General features: G+C 45.9%; 1 protein-coding gene across 3 annotated transcripts in view; it reads left to right on the forward strand.

The window, feature by feature from the left end:
* Nucleotides 1-16591, forward strand: part of il11ra (interleukin 11 receptor, alpha) — a 111251-nt gene that overhangs the window by 64063 nt on the left and 30597 nt on the right. For all 3 annotated transcript variants that reach the window (XM_036936730.1, XM_036936731.1, XM_036936732.1), the window contains exon 2: nucleotides 13397-13496. In XM_036936730.1, the coding sequence (XP_036792625.1) occupies nucleotides 13397-13496 (100 nt within the window). The remainder of the gene's footprint in view (nucleotides 1-13396; nucleotides 13497-16591) is intronic.

Below are 16591 nucleotides of genomic sequence, written 5' to 3' on the forward strand. Positions count from 1 at the left end.
CTGTGGTAGATTACCTTAGGGCCAGCCTTTGGTATTGTTGTTTTCCTAGTGAGAGAGTCCTGATTGAACCCTCTATAGGACCTGTGGTAGATTACCTTAGGGCCAGCCTTTGGTATTGTAGTGTTCCTAGTGAGCGAGTCCTGATTGAACCCTCTGTAGGACCTGTGGTAGATTACCTTAGGGCCAGCCTTTGGTATTGTTGTTTTCCTAGTGAGTGAGTCCTGATTGAACCCTCTATAGGACCTGTGGTAGATTACCTTAGGGCCAGCCTCTGGTATTGTTGTTTTCCTAGTGAGCGAGTCCTGATTGAACCCTCTATAGGACCTGTGGTAGATTACCTTAGGGCCAGGTATTTTAGTGTTCCTAGTGAGTGAGTCCTGATTGAACCCTCTATAGGACCTGTGGTAGATTACCTTTGGGCCAGCCTTTGGTATTGTAGTGTTCCTAGTGAGTGAGTCCTGATTGAACCCTCTATAGGACCTGTGGTAGATTACCTTAGGGCCAGGTATTGTAGTGTTCCTAGTGAGTGAGTCCTGATTGAACCCTCTATAGGACCTGTGGTAGATTACCTTAGGGCCAGCCTTTGGTATTGTAGTGTTCCTAGTGAGCGAGTCCTGATTGAACCCTCTATAGGACCTGTGGTAGATTACCTTAGGGCCAGCCTTTGGTATTGTTGTTTTCCTAGTGAGAGAGTCCTGATTGAACCCTCTATAGGACCTGTGGTAGATTACCTTAGGGCCAGCCTTTGGTATTGTAGTGTTCCTAGTGAGCGAGTCCTGATTGAACCCTCTGTAGGACCTGTGGTAGATTACCTTAGGGCCAGCCTTTGGTATTGTTGTTTTCCTAGTGAGTGAGTCCTGATTGAACCCTCTATAGGACCTGTGGTAGATTACCTTAGGGCCAGCCTCTGGTATTGTTGTTTTCCTAGTGAGCGAGTCCTGATTGAACCCTCTATAGGACCTGTGGTAGATTACCTTAGGGCCAGCCTTTGGTATTTTAGTGTTCCTAGTGAGCGAGTCCTGATTGAACCCTCTATATGACCTGTGGTAGATTACCTTAGGGCCAGCCTTTGGTATTGTTGTTTTCCTAGTGAGTGAGTCCTGATTGAACCCTCTATAGGACCTGTGGTAGATTACCTTAGGGCCAGCCTTTGGTATTGTTGTTTTCCTAGTGAGTGAGTCCTGATTGAACCCTCTATAGGACCTGTGGTAGATTACCTTAGGACCAGCCTTTGGTATTGTTGTTTTCCTAGTGAGCGAGTCCTGATTGAACCCTCTAGGACCTGTGGTAGATTACCTTAGGACCAGCCTTTGGTATTGTTGTTTTCCTAGTGAGCGAGTCCTGATTGAACCCTGCACTAGACAGCATATTTCATGAATTATGTTCCTTTAAACTTCATATATTCAAGTGATTAACAGACCTTTCTTTGGTAGATTTACAGTGTATGTCCAAACATGAATCAGCAGTTGGAATCTGAGAGAGAGATTGTGTGTGTGTGTGTGTGTGTGTGTGTGTGTGTGGGTGGAGGGGGTGGAATTGCTTGTGTCTGTCTCTCCTAGAGAGAGAGAGAGAGAGTCAGTCAGTCGTCACTTTTGGAGGAGAATGTGGGCTTTTGGCTCCAGAGGGTATTTGAAAGACGTTGACTGATTTTGAAGCAAATACAAGCAGAGCTGTAGTTTGTGGGCAGAGCTCTCCGCTCCTGAGAGAGAACTACTTTCAGCCTGCAGTAACACAGTAACATTGCTGCTTAGTGTTTTAACGCAGCTGATCTGTTACTTAGAAAGACATGGGAACAAAAGAGAGTTAGGCTTTTCAACATTCCTTCCTGAAGTCGTTGTCTACCCCCCCCCCCCCATGTAGCTTTGACCTCCCCCAACCTTCCCCTTATGCCCCCCCCCCCCCCCCCCCCCCTTCTCCCTCCCTCACATCTGCTACTCTGTTTCCTCCCTCTGTGGTGATAAGAGAATATTTTTAGCAATATGTTTGTGTCCAGTTGGTAATACTCTGTACTGTGTCTTGGAGTCAACACTAAACAACTTTATTGTGTGGTGTCAATCAATCAAATGTATTTATTTAGCCCTTCGTACATCAGCTGATGTCACAAAGTGCTGTACAGAAACCCAGCCTAAAACCCCAAACAGCAAGCAATGCAGGTGTAGAAGCACGGTGGCTAGGAAAAACTCCCTCAGGAGGGACTACACCTCAGAAGATACTACATCTCAGGAGGGACTACACCTCAGAAGATACTGCATCTCAGGAGGGACTACACTTCAGGAGGGACTACACTTCAAATCAAATCAAATGTATTTATATAGCCCTTCGTACATCAGCTGATATCTCAAAGTGCTGTACAGAAACCCAGCCTAAAACCCCAAACAGCAAGCAATGCAGGTGTAGAAGCACGGTGGCTAGGAAAAACTCCCTAGAAAGGCCGTAACCTAGGAAGAAACCTAGAGAGGAACCAGGCTATGTGGGGTGGCCAGTCCTCTTCTGGCTGTGCCGGGTGGAGATTATAACAGAACATGGCCAAGATGTTCAAACATTCATAGATGACCAGCAGGGTCAAATACTAATAATCACAGTGGTTGTAGAGGGTGCAACAAGTCAGCACCTCAGGAGTAAATGTCAGTTGGCTTTTCATAGCCGATCATTAAGAGTATCTCTACCGCTCCTGCTGTCTCTAGAGAGTTGAAACCAGCAGGTCTGGGACAGGTAGCACGTCCGGTGAACAGGTCAGGGTTCCATAGTCGTAGACAGAACAGAATACTACTGTACTGGGTGGTGTCAACACTGTACTGGGTGGTGTCAACACTGTACTGGGTGGTGTCAACACTGTACTGGGTGGTGTCAACACTATACTACTGTACTGAGTTGTGTCAACACTGTACTGGGTGGTGTCAACACTACTGGGTGGTGTCAACACTATACTGCTGTACTGTGTGGTGTCAACACTGTACTGGGTGGTGTCAACACTATACTACTGTACTGGGTTGTGTCAACACTGTACTGGGTGGTGTCAACACTACTGGGTGGTGTCAACACTATACTGCTGTACTGTGTGGTGTCAACACTGTACTGGGTGGTGTCAACACTACTGGGTGGTGTCAACACTATACTGCTGTACTGTGTGGTGTCAACACTGTACTGGGTGGTGTCAACACTATACTACTGTACTGGGTTGTGTCAACACTGTACTGGGTGGTGTCAACACTACTGGGTGGTGTCAACAGTATACTGCTGTACTGTGTGGTGTCAACACTGTACTGGGTGGTGTCAACACTATACTACTGTACTGTGTGGTGTCAACACTATACTACTATTCTGTGTGGTGTCAACACTATACTACTGTACTGTGTGGTGTCAACACTGTTCTGGGTGGTGTCAACACTGTACTGGGTGGTGTCAACACTGTACTGGGTGGTGTCAACACTGTACTGTGTGGTGTCAACACTGTACTGTGTGTTGTCAACACTATACACACTGTACTGTGTGGTTTCAACACTGTACTACTGTACTGTGTGGTGTCAACACTGTACTACTGTACTGTGTGTTGTCAACATTATACTACTGTACTGTGTGTTGTCAACACTGTACTGGGTGGTGTCAACACTGTACTGTGTGGTGTCAACACTGTACTACTGTACTGTGTGTTGTCAACACTGTACTACTGTACTGGGTGGTGTCAACACTGTACTGGGTGGTGTCAACACTGTACTGGGTGGTGTCAACACTGTACTACTGTACTGTGTGGTTTCAACACTGTACTGTGTGGTGTCAACACTGTACTGTGTGGTGTCAACACTGTACTGTGTGGTGTCAACACTGTACTACTGTACTGTGTGTTGTCAACACTGTACTGTGTGGTGTCAACACTGTACTACTATACTGGGTGGTGTCAACACTGTACTGGGTGGTGTCAACACTGTACTGGGTGGTGTCAACACTGTACTGTGCGGTGTCAACATTGTACTACTGTACTGTGTGTTGTCAACACTGTACTACTGTACTGTGTGGTGTCAACACTGTACTACTGTACTGGGTGGTGTCAACACTGTACTGTGTGGTGTCAACACTATACTACTGTACTGGCGGTGTCAACACTGTACTGTGTGGTGTCAACACTATACTACTGTACTGGGTGGTGTCAACACTGTACTACTGTACTGTACTGGGTGGTGTCAACACTATACTACTGTACTGGGTGGTGTCAACACTATACTACTGTACTGTGTGGTGTCAACACTGTACTGGGTGGTGTCAACACTGTACTGGGTGGTGTCAACACTGTACTGGGTGGTGTCAACATTATACTACTGTACTGGATGGTGTCAACACTACAGGAAACAGAGAAATGGAGAGTCAGTCTTCCTCTTCCTGTCCTTTAGCCTGGCAGGCCATTCTGTTGGTTCTGGAAACATAATTTTTTTATAGCTCCCTCTCCCTGATGGCAGATAGCCAATACCTCAGGTATATCTTTATATGGAATACTAGTTATCCAGCCTGTTTTAAGACTCAGGGCTCTATTCAATCTGGATGGCTGAAGTGATAGAGATTGCCTGTTATTAATTTAAAGGTAATTTCCAATTGAGCTGACATATGTAGCGTTTACCGTGAATGCAGTCTCTGCTAACATTACCTTTAAATTTCAATCACGCTGTAACACTGAACTTCTGCTATACAGATTGAATAGAGCCCTGAGTGGAGACCAGGGTCTGTATTGACAAGGCGTCTCAAAGTAGAACTGCTGATTTAGGATCATTATGATCCAAAATACATATTTTTATAGATTATTTTATTTGAACCTTATTTAACTAGGCAAATTCTTATTTACAATGACGGCCTACCAAAAGGCCTCCTACGGGGACGGGGGCTAGGATTTAAAAATACAAAATATATATATAGTAAAAACACACATCACGACAAGAGAGACACCACAACACTACATAAAGATAGACCTAGCTGACAACATAGCAAGGCGGCAACACATCATGGTACAAACATTATTGGGCACAGACAACAGCACAAAGGGCAAGAAGGTAGAGACAACAATACATCACGCAAGGCAGCCACAACTGTCAGTAAGAGTATCCATGACTGAGACTTTGAATGAAAAGATGGAGGGAAAACTGTCCAGTTTGAGTGTTTGTTGCAGCTCGTTCCAGTCGCTAGCTGCAGCGAACTGAAAAAACGAGCGACCCAGGGATGTCTGTGCTTTGGGGACCTTTAACAGAATGTGGCTGGCAGAACGGGTGTTGTATGTGGAAGATGAGGGCTGCAGTACATATCTCTAAGATAGGGGAGAGAGTGGCCTAAGAGGGTTTATAAATATCACATTATTCATTATGATCTGATGAAACTGATCCTAGTTCAGAACTCCTACTCTGAAACACTTAGTGAATATGTGCCCAGAGATATGAGTGGTGTTCGGAGAGTCTTGTTTATCTGTATCCTGTATCCTGCGCTGCGGCTGCATGCAGTTGGGTTCAACTCATACTGTATACGCATCAGTGTGCCAAGAAGCTTTATAAAAAGCAACTTGTGTTTCAGAGTCGGAGTTCTGAACTAGGATCAGTTTTATCAGATCATAATGTTCTGCACTCTACTACAGTCCACTACTCTACAGAACACTAGGACGGCAGGTAGCCTAGCGGTTAAGAACATTGGCCCAGTAGCAGTGTATATCCCTCCGAAAGCGGATACCAAGATGGCCATCAAGGAACTTCACTGGACTTTATGTAAACTGGAAACCACATATCCTGAGGCTGCATTTATTGTAGCTGGGGATTTTAACAAAGATAATCTGAGAACAAGGCTACCTAAATTCTAGCAGCATATCGATTGCGGTACATGAGCGAGTAACACTTCTCGACCACTGCTACTCTAACTTCCACGATGTATACAAGGCCCTCCCCATCTCTCCTTTTGGCAAATATGACCATGACTCCATCTTGTTGCTCCCCTCCTATAGGCAGAAACTAAAACAGGACGCACCTGTGCTTAGGTCTATCCAATGCTGGTCTGACCAATCAGATTCCACGCTTCAAGATTGCTTCCATCACGTGGACTGGGATATGTTCCAGGTAACCTCAGATAACAACGTTGACATATATACTGACTCGACGAGGTCATAAGGAAGTGTATAGGAGATGTTGTACCGACTGTGACTATGAAAACCTTCCCTAACCAGAAACATTGGATTGATGGAAGCATTCGTGCAAAACTGAAAGCGCAAAACACCGCATTTAATCATGGCAAGGCGACTGGGAATGTGGCCGAATACAAACAGTGTAGTTATTCCCTCTACAAGGCAATCAAACAAGCTAAGTGTCAGTATCGAGGCAAAGTGGATTCAACGGATCAGACACAAGAGGTATTTGGCAGGGTCTACGAAACAAAAACCAGGCCCGATGCGGACATCGACGTCTTGCTTCCAGACAAATTTAACAACTTTTTCGCAAGCTTTGAGGACAATACAGTGCCACTGACAAGGCCCGCTACCAAAGCCTGTGTGCTCTCCTTCTCCGTGGCCGACGTGAGTAAGACATTGAAACATGTTAACCCTCGCAGGGCTGCCGGCCCAGACGGCATCCCTAGCCGCGTCCTCAGGGCATTCGCAGAACAGCTGGCTGGTTTGTTTACGGACATATTCAATCAATCCCTATCCCAGTCTGCTGTCCCCACATGCTTCAAGAGGACCACCATTGTTCCTGTTCCCAAGAAAGCTAAGGTAACTGAGCTAAACAACTATCGCCCCGTAGCACTCACTTCCGTCATCATGAAGTGCTTTGAGAGACTAGTCAAGGACCATATCACCTCCACCTTACCTGACACCCTAGAGCCACTTCAATTTGCTTACATTGACTACTGCTCAGCATTCAACACCATAATACCCTCCAAACTCATCATTAAGCTTGAGTCCCTGGGTCTTGACCCCACCCTGTGCAACTGGGTCCTGGACTTCCTGACTTGCCACTCTCAGAAGGTTGAGGATCAACTTTGCTGATCCTCAACACTGGGGCCCCACAAGGGTGCGTTCTCAGCACCCTCCTGTACTCGCTGTTCATCCACCACTGCGTGGCCATGCACTCCTCCAACTCAATCATCAAGTTTGCAGGCGACACAACAGTAGTAGGCTTGATTACGAACAATGACGAGACAGCCTACAGGTAGGAGGTGAGGGCTCTCAGAGTGTGGTGTCAGGACAAAAAACCCTTACTCAATGTCAGCAAAACAAAAGAGATGATTGTGGACTTCAGGAAACAGCAAAGGGAGCACCCCCTTATCCACATCGACGGGACAGCAGTGGAGAAGGTGGAAAGTTTTAAGTTCCTCGGTTTACATATCACCGGCAAACTGAAATGATCCACACACACAGACAGTGTGGTGAAGAAGGTGCAACAATGCCTCTTCAACCTCCGAGGGGGAAGAAATTTGGCTTGTCACCAAAAACCCTCACTAACTTTTACAGATGCATAATCGAGAGCATCCTGTCAGGCTGTATCACCGCCTGGTACGGCAACTGCACCGCCCACAACCGCAAGGCTCTCCAGAGGGTAGTGAGGTCTGCACAACGCATCACCGGGGGCAAACTACCTGCCCTCCAAGACACCTACAGCACCCGATGTCACAGGAAGGCCAAAAAGATAATCAAGGACAATAACAACCCGAACCACTTATTGTTCACCCCGCTTGCATCAAGAAGGCGAGGTCAGTACAGGTGCATCAAAGCGGGGACTTAGAGACTGATAAACAGCTTGTATCTCAAGGCCATCAGGCTGTTAAACAGCCATCACTAACACTGAGTGGCTGCTGCCTACATACAGACTAGAAATCATTGGCCACTTTAATAAGTGGAACACTAGTCACTTTATTAATGCCACTTTAATTATGTTTACATATCTTACATTACTCATCTCATATGTATATACTGTATAATATACTATCTATTGCATCTCAGCCGCTCTGTCTCTGCTCGTCCAAAAATGTTATATTTATATAATCTTATCCCATTCCTTTACTAGATTTTGTGTATTAGTTTTTGTTGTGGAATTTGTTAGATACTGCTGCACTGTCGGTACTAGAAGCACAAGCATTTCGCTACACTCGCAATAACATCTGCTAACCATGTGTATGTGACCAGTAAAAGTTGTAAAAGTAAAAATTTGATTTGATAAGTGAGTCTGCTAAATGACTCACTACTATAAGTGGCTGTGGATAAGAGAGTCTGCTAAATGACTAACATCAATGTACCCTACAGTACTCTACTGCACTCTTCTCTACAGTACACTAGAGTACACTCACTGAAAGAGCTACAAAGGCATATGAAAAGGGTAGAGATAGAGACACAGACAGACAGATAAATAGAGAGAGGAGTCGGAGAGGGTAGCTAGCTAGGCTGCAGTACACTACCCATGTCTGAGAGGGTAGCTAGCTAGGCTGCAGTACACTACCCATGTCTGAGAGGGTAGCTAGCTAGGCTGCAGTACACTACCCATGTCTGAGAGAGTAGCTAGCTAGGCTGCAGTACACTACCCATGTCTGAGAGGGTAGCTAGCTAAGCTGCAGTACACTACCCATGTCTGAGAGGGTAGCTAGCTAGGCTGCAGTACACTACCCATGTCTGAGAGGGTAGCTAGCTAGGCTGCAGTACACTACCCATGTCTGAGAGGGTAGCTAGCTAAGCTGCAGTACACTACCCATGTCTGAGAGGGTAGCTAGCTAGGCTGCAGTACACTACCCATGTCTGAGAGGGTAGTTAGCTAGGCTGCAGTACACTACCCATGTCTGAGAGGGTAGCTAGCTAGGCTGCAGTACACTACCCATGTCTGAGAGGGTAGCTAGCTAGGCTGCAGTACACTACCCATGTCTGAGAGGGTAGCTAGCTAGGCTGCAGTACACTACCCATGTCTGAGAGGGTAGCTAGCTAGGCTGCAGTACACTACCCATGTCTGAGAGGGTAGCTAGCTAGGCTGCAGCACACTACCCATGTCTGAGAGGGTAGCTAGCTAGGCTGCAGTACACTACCCATGTCTGAGAGGGTAGCTAGCTAGGCTGCAGTACACTACCCATGTCTGAGAGGGTAGCTAGCTAGGCTGCAGTACACTACCCATGTCTGAGAGGGTAGCTAGCTAGGCTGCAGTAACCTACCTGGGATATAACCAGATTGTGAGATTAGAACATTGTGATGAGCCAGTAGAAATCCTGTATGTTCATCTGTCTGAAGAAGACTGATGGGTATTGGCTGATGACAACACCAGATCATTCTTTAGCCTGAGTGCCAATCCGTTTGAGCTATCATGCCAACTCATTGTCAATCATTGTCATGCCAAACATAGATGGACAATGAGCACAGACACATCTTGTCTAAAGTAGTGCACTATATAGGGAATAGGGTTCCATAGGGCTCTGGTCTAAAGTAGTGCACTATATAGGGAATAGAGTTCCATAGGGCTCTGGTCTAAAGTAGTGCACTACATATAGGGAATAGGGTTCCATAGGACTCTGGTCTAAAGTAGTGCACTATATATAGGGAATAGGGTTCCACATGGCCCTGGTCTAAAGTAGTGCACTATATAGGGAATAGAGTTCTATATGGTTCTGGTCTAAAGTAGTGCACTATATAGGGAATAGGGTTCCATAGGGCTCTGGTCTAAAGTAGTGCACTATATAGGGAATAGGGCTCTGGTCTAAAGTAGTGCACTATATAGGGAATAGGGTGCTATTTGAGATACACCCTGAGCTATGTCTCTGTATCAGTGTTTTCTCCTCCAGACCATCCCATAAACCATAAACCTGCTCTGCCCAGGCAGGGAGGGAGGAGCAACCATCTGGGTTTTATTCTCATTGTTGGCTCTCTGTCAAGTCCTCTGAAGAACCATCTGTCATGTTTTCCATGTGACTGAATAGGTCTGAACCGTTTGTCAGTAACTTTTGATTGTTTAGGGGCAGTTTCCCGGACACAGATTAAGTCTTGACTAAAAAACTCAATGATGACTATCCATTTCCAGCAAACCGTCGCTACGCCAGGCTTGGTCTGTCAGTGATGATGGTGATAAAGATGGTGATGATTATGGTGAGGATGATGGTGATAGTGATGATTATGGTTATAGTGTTGATTATGATGTGATGATTATAATGTGATGATGATTATGGTGATGATGATGGTGACAGTGATGATTATGATGATGTTGATAGTGATGTTTATGGTGATAGTGTTGATTATGATGTAATGATGGTTATGGTGATGATTATGGTGATAGTGATGATGTTGATAGTGATGATTATGGTTATAGTGTTGATTATGATGTAATGATGATTATGGAGATAGTGATGATTATGGTGATGATTATGGAGATGATTATGACGTGATGATGATTATGGTGATGATGATGATGGTGATTGTGATGATTATGGTGATAGTGTTGATTATGATGTAATGATGGTTATGGTGATGATTGTGGTGATGATGGTGATAGTGATAATTATGGTGATGATTATGATGATGTTGATAGTGATGATTATGGTGATAGTGTTGATTATGATGTAATGATGGTTATGGTGATGATGATGATGGTGATAGGGATGATTATGGTGATGATTATGATGATGTTGATAGTGATGATTATGGTTATAGTGTTGATTATGATGTAATGATGATCCTCCCTACACCTCCTTCCTATAGCTGGACTGTTAGCCTGGTGGTACACCTCCTCCCTACAAGTCCTCCCTACAGCTGGACTGTTAGCTGGGTGGTACACCTCCTCCCTACACGTCCTCCCTACAGCTGGACTGTTAGCTGGGTGGTACACCTCCTCCCAACACCTCCTCCCTACAGCTGGACTGTTAGCTGGGTGGTACACCTCCTCCCTACACCTCCTCCCTACAGCTGGACTGTTAGCTGGGTGGTACACCTCCTCCCTACACCTCCTCCCTATAGCTAGACTGTTGCCTGGTGGTACACCTCCTCCCTACACCTCCTTCCTATAGCTGGACTGTTAGCTGGGTGGTACACCTCCTCCCTACACCTCCTCCCTACAGCTGGACTGTTAGCTGGGTGGTACACCTCCTCCCTACACCTCCTCCCTATAGCTGGACTGTTAGCTGGGTGGTACACCTCCTCCCTACACCTCCTCCCTATAGCTGGACTGTTAGCTGGGTGGTACACCTCCTCCCTACACCTCCTCCCTATAGCTGGACTGTTAGCTGGGTGGTACACTTCCTCCCTACACCTCCTCCCTACAGCTGGACTGTTAGCTGGGTGGTACACCTCCTCCCTACACCTCCTCCCTATAGCTGGACTGTTAGCTATGTGGTAAACCTCCTCCCTACACCTCCTCCCTATAGCTGGACTGTTAGCTGGGTGGTACACCTCCTCCCTACACCTCCTCCCTATAGCTGGACTGTTAGCTGGGTGGTACACCTCCTCCCTACACCTCCTCCCTATAGCTGGACTGTTAGCTGGGTGGTACACCTCCTCCCTACACCTCCTCCCTACAGCTGGACTGTTAGCTGGGTGGTACACCTCCTCCCTACACCTCCTCCCTATAGCTGGACTGTTAGCTGGGTGGTACACCTCCTCCCTACACCTCCTCCCTATAGCTGGACTGTTAGCTGGGTGGTACACCTCCTCCCTACACCTCCTCCCTATAGCTGGACTGTTAGCTGGGTGGTACACCTCCTCCCTACACCTCCTCCCTACAGCTGGACTGTTAGCTGGGTGGTACACCTCCTCCCTACACCTCCTCCCTATAGCTGGACTGTTAGCTGGGTGGTACACCTCCTCCCTACACCTCCTCCCTATAGCTGGACTGTTAGCTGGGTGGTACACCTCCTCCCTACACCTCTTCCCTATAGCTGGACTGTTAGCTGGGTGGTACACCGCCTCCCTACACCTCCTCCCTATAGCTGGACTGTTAGCTGGGTGTTACACCTCCTCCCTACACCTCCTCCCTATAGCTGGACTGTTAGCCTGGTGGTACACCTCCTCCCTACACCTCCTCCCTATATCTGGACTGTTAGCTGGGTGGTACACCTCCTCCCTACACCTCCTCCCTATAGCTGGACTGTTAGCTGGGTGGTACACTTCCTCCCTACACCTCCTCCCTACAGCTGGACTGTTAGCTGGGTGGCACACCTCCTCCCTACACCTCCTCCCTATAGCTGGACTGTTAGCTGGGTGGTACACCTCCTCCCTACACCTCCTCCCTATAGCTGGACTGTTAGCTGGGTGGTACACCTCCTCCCTACACCTCCTCCCTATAGCTGGACTGTTAGCTGGGTGGTACACCTCCTCCCTACACCTCCTCCCTATAGCTGGACTGTTAGCCTGGTGGTACACCTCCTCCCTACACCTCCTCCCTATAGCTGGACTGTTAGCTGGGTGGTACACCTCCTCCCTACACCTCCTCCCTATAGCTGGACTGTTAGCTGGGTGGTACACCTCCTCCCTACACCTCCTCCCTACAGCTGGACTGTTAGCTGGGTGGTACACCTCCTCCCTACACCTCCTCCCTATAGCTGGACTGTTAGCTGGGTGGTACACCTCCTCCCTACACCTCCTCCCTATAGCTGGACTGTTAGCTGGGTGGTACACCTCCTCCCTACACTTCCTCCCTATAGCTGGACTGTTAGCTGGGTGGTACACCTCCTCCCTACACCTCCTCCCTACACCTCCTACGAATCTCTGAGGCATTTAGTTAATGTCATATGAAAATATTTTCCATAATAAGTTCCATGCATTTAGTTGATTTCCTGCTACATGGTTTTAATGTCTACTGTCTGGATTCTGTGATTCCGTTCTCTGCAGATTTTAGATGTTATTCTGATGGTATTCCCACATCATGACTACTGCTGTAGCGCTTTCCAGAACACCTTCAGGCGATGTGATGTGGTGTCGAAATAACATAATGATAGCTTTCGTGGGGCGGTAGGTAGCCTAGTGGTGAGAGCGTTGGACTAGTAACCGAAAGGTTGCAAGATCGAATCCCCGATCTCACAAGGTAAAAATCTGTCGTTCTGCCCCTGAACAAGGCACTGTTCCTAGGCCGTCATTGAAAATAAGAATTTGTTCTTAACTGACTTGACTAGTTAAATAAAGATCAAATTAAAAAATAGTGTTGAAATAACATAATAATAATAGTGAAATACTTTCCCCAGAATAATTCTGTCCTCTGTGTTGTATGGCATAGGATGATGTTCCTGACTGTAGTGTTCACTTCTGGATAATGTCCTGACCCAGTGTTGGATGATGTCCTGACCCCTGACCCAGTGTTGTCTGCTGTACGATGATGTCCTGACCCCTGACCCAGTGTTGTCTGCTGTACGATGATGTCCTGACCCAGTGTTGTCTGCTGTACGATGATGTCCTGACCCCTTAACTCTCACTCTCTTTCTCCAGATGACCTGTCTTGTGTCATGTCCCAGTGGTCTGCTAGTCATTGGCCACCTCCTCGCACTATCCTCTGTCAACACCCAGTCAGAGATATGGACCAATGAAGGTAAGAGACACTAACCTAACCCCTTACAGCTCCCATGTAAGATATGGACCAATGATGTAAAGACAGACTCATCCCTGAATTAGCCATACTGTATAACAGAGCTGTAGTCCCTGTTCCTACCGGCTACCCCCCGATACTCTACCCTGCACCTTAGAGACTGTTACTACTGGCTACCACCCGGTACTCTACTCTGCACCTTAGAGACTGTTACTACCGGCTACCACCCAGTACTCTACCCTGCACCTTAGAGACTGTTACTACCGGCTACCACCCGGTTCTCTACCCTGCACCTTAGAGACTGCTGCCCATAGTCATTGGTCACTTTAATCATGTTTACAGTGCCTTCAGGAAGTATTCACACCCCGTGACGTTTTTTTTTTTTACAAATTGTTGTGTTAAAGATTGGGATTAAAATTGAGATTTTTAGTAAAAGTCTAAAAATATCTGGCTTCAACTGTCCTAAATGCAGTGGTGGAAAAAGTACTCAATATCATTCCTTACCAAGCAAACCAGACGACACCATTTTCAGTCTTTTTTATTTGATTCACAGACTGCTACAGGTTTTGGTTTCTCTGTTTATATTTAGAGATTTGCACGTTGAACGTAGGGTGCACAGATTGGCGTCACCTCATTACTAATGTGTTACACCTGTGCTGGCATGTCCATCTTGTTAGTCGGAAGGGGTTTCACCAGTGCTTGCTCAGGAGTGGCTGGCTCAGGTGATATTTAGCAGTGGCTGGCCCAGATGATATTTAGGAGTGGCTGGCCCAGATGATATTTAGGAGTGGCTGGCCCAGGTGATATTTAGTAGTGGCTGGCCCAGAAGATATTTAGGAGTGGCTGGCCCAGGTGATATTTAGGAGTGGCTGGCCCAGATGATATTTAGGAGTGGCTGGCCCAGGTGATATTTAGGAGTGGCTGGCCCAGGTGATATTTAGGAGTGGCTGGCCCAGGTGATATTTAGGAGTGGCTGGCTCAGGTGATATTTAGGAGTGGCTGGCCCAGATGATATTTAAGAGTGGCTGGCCCAGGTGATATTTAGGAGTGGCTGGCCCAGATGATATTTAAGAGTGGCTGGCCCAGGTGATATTTAGGAGTGGCTGGCCCAGGTGATATTTAGGAGTGGCTGGCTCAGGTGATATTTAGGAGTGGCTGGCCCAGATGATATTTAAGAGTGGCTGGCCCAGGTGATATTTAGGAGTGGCTGGCCCAGATGATATTTAAGAGTGGCTGGCCCAGGTAATATTTAAGAGTGGCTGGCCCAGGTGATATTTAAGAGTGGCTGGCCCAGTGCTCCAGATAAGCTTGAGAGATTTTGGGGAGAGCTACACTTCACATCAGCTCAACCTTTTAAGTTTGTAAAATGCCTGATTGTTGGTGTTTCCCCTGTTTGTTTTTGCTCCATATTATTTTACTCTCTATCCTAAGTTGTTGTGGGCTTTTATTTTTAGTTTGTCTTTTTGGGAGGCAAACCTAGTGGGATATATCCATGGTGGATGTCTGTTAGAACCACTTACTAGTGGCTTTGACAACTTTCAGTAGGCCACATGGCTGCCTTTCAGAAGCCCTTTCTGTTTTGTTTGGTTGTAAATGATTGTCTTTGTTAGTTCCCTTTGTTGTGAGCGACCTTTTGAGTTTGTCTAGTGGGAACGTAACAGGACAGCCAGGGGCATACTCCAACACTTGTGTTTAGTGAGTCCGCCAGATCAGAGGCAGTAAGGTTGACAACGTGTTATGTTGGGTGGGTGTATGAATTGAACCATTTGCTGTTCTGTTAAGAATTCAAAATGTATGGAGTAAAAAGTACATTATTTTCTTTAGGAAAGTAGTGGAGTAAAAGTTAAATTAAGCAGAAATATATAAAGAAAAGTACATTTTTTCCCCAAAAAACAATATTATTGTTACTTTGCCAGCAGCAAGTGGAATTTGATTTCCAAAAATACAAGGCCTGTAGCTTTCAAATTATATGCCACTCCCCCCCCAAACTCACCAGTCCCTATTTAAGGCCAAAACAACCATTCAGAGTTCAACTGGTTTAATCCCTTTTAGCATGAGGAAGTGCATCAATACACCCAGTCACTACTCAGTAGGAAGGAAACCGCTCAGGGATTTCACCATGAGGCCAATGGGGACTTTAAAACAGTTACAGAGTTTAATGGCTGTGATAGGAGAAAACTGAGGATGGATCAACATCATCTTAGTTACTCCACAATACAAACCTAAATGACAGAGTGAAAAGAAGGATGCCTGTACAGGACAAAAAGTATCCAAAACATCCCTCCTGTTTGAAAGAAGGCACTGAAGTAAAACTGCTAATGAACCTTTATGTCCTGAATACAAAGTGTTATGTTTTGGGCAAATCCAACACAACAAACACGTATTCATGTTCAAGCACTGGCAAAATCCTCGAGGAAAACCTGGTTCAGTCTGCTTTCCAACAGATACTGGGAGACAAATTCACCTTTCAGCAGGACAATAACCAAATATACATTGGAGTTGCTTACCAAAACAACATTGAATTTTCCAGAGTGGCCTAGTTACAGTTTTGACTTAAATCAGTTTCAGAATCTATGGCAAGATTTGAAAATGTTTCTCTAGCAATGGTACAACCAACTTGACAGAGCTTGACTCATTTTAATAAGAATAATGTGTAAATATTGTGCAATCCAGATGTGAAAAGCTCTTAGAGACTTACCCAGAAAGACTCACAGCTGTAATTGCTGCCAAATGTGATTCTAACATGTATTGACTTACGGGTGTGAAGTCTTATGTAAATGAGATATTTAAGTATTTAATTTTAAATGCATTTCTGAAAACATGTTTTCACTTTGTCATTATGGGGTACTGAGTATAGCTGGGTGAGAAACAATAAGGATGTAATACATTTTGAATCCAGGCTGTAACACAACAGAATGAATACTGTCTGAAGGCACCTATACGGCTGCAAACAGTAGTTTACAAATCCTGACTGTGCCGAAGACAGGATTTGTAAGTGTTTATACATGGCTGCTATGTAACAGCAGACACAACAGAAAGCTCTGACATGTCTTTGTGTGTAGAGATGACCCACTTTAGGTCATAGAGATATACAATGC

This window comes from Oncorhynchus mykiss, chromosome 12, assembly GCF_013265735.2.
Source record: "Oncorhynchus mykiss isolate Arlee chromosome 12, USDA_OmykA_1.1, whole genome shotgun sequence".
Classification (NCBI taxonomy): Eukaryota; Metazoa; Chordata; class Actinopteri; order Salmoniformes; family Salmonidae; genus Oncorhynchus; species Oncorhynchus mykiss.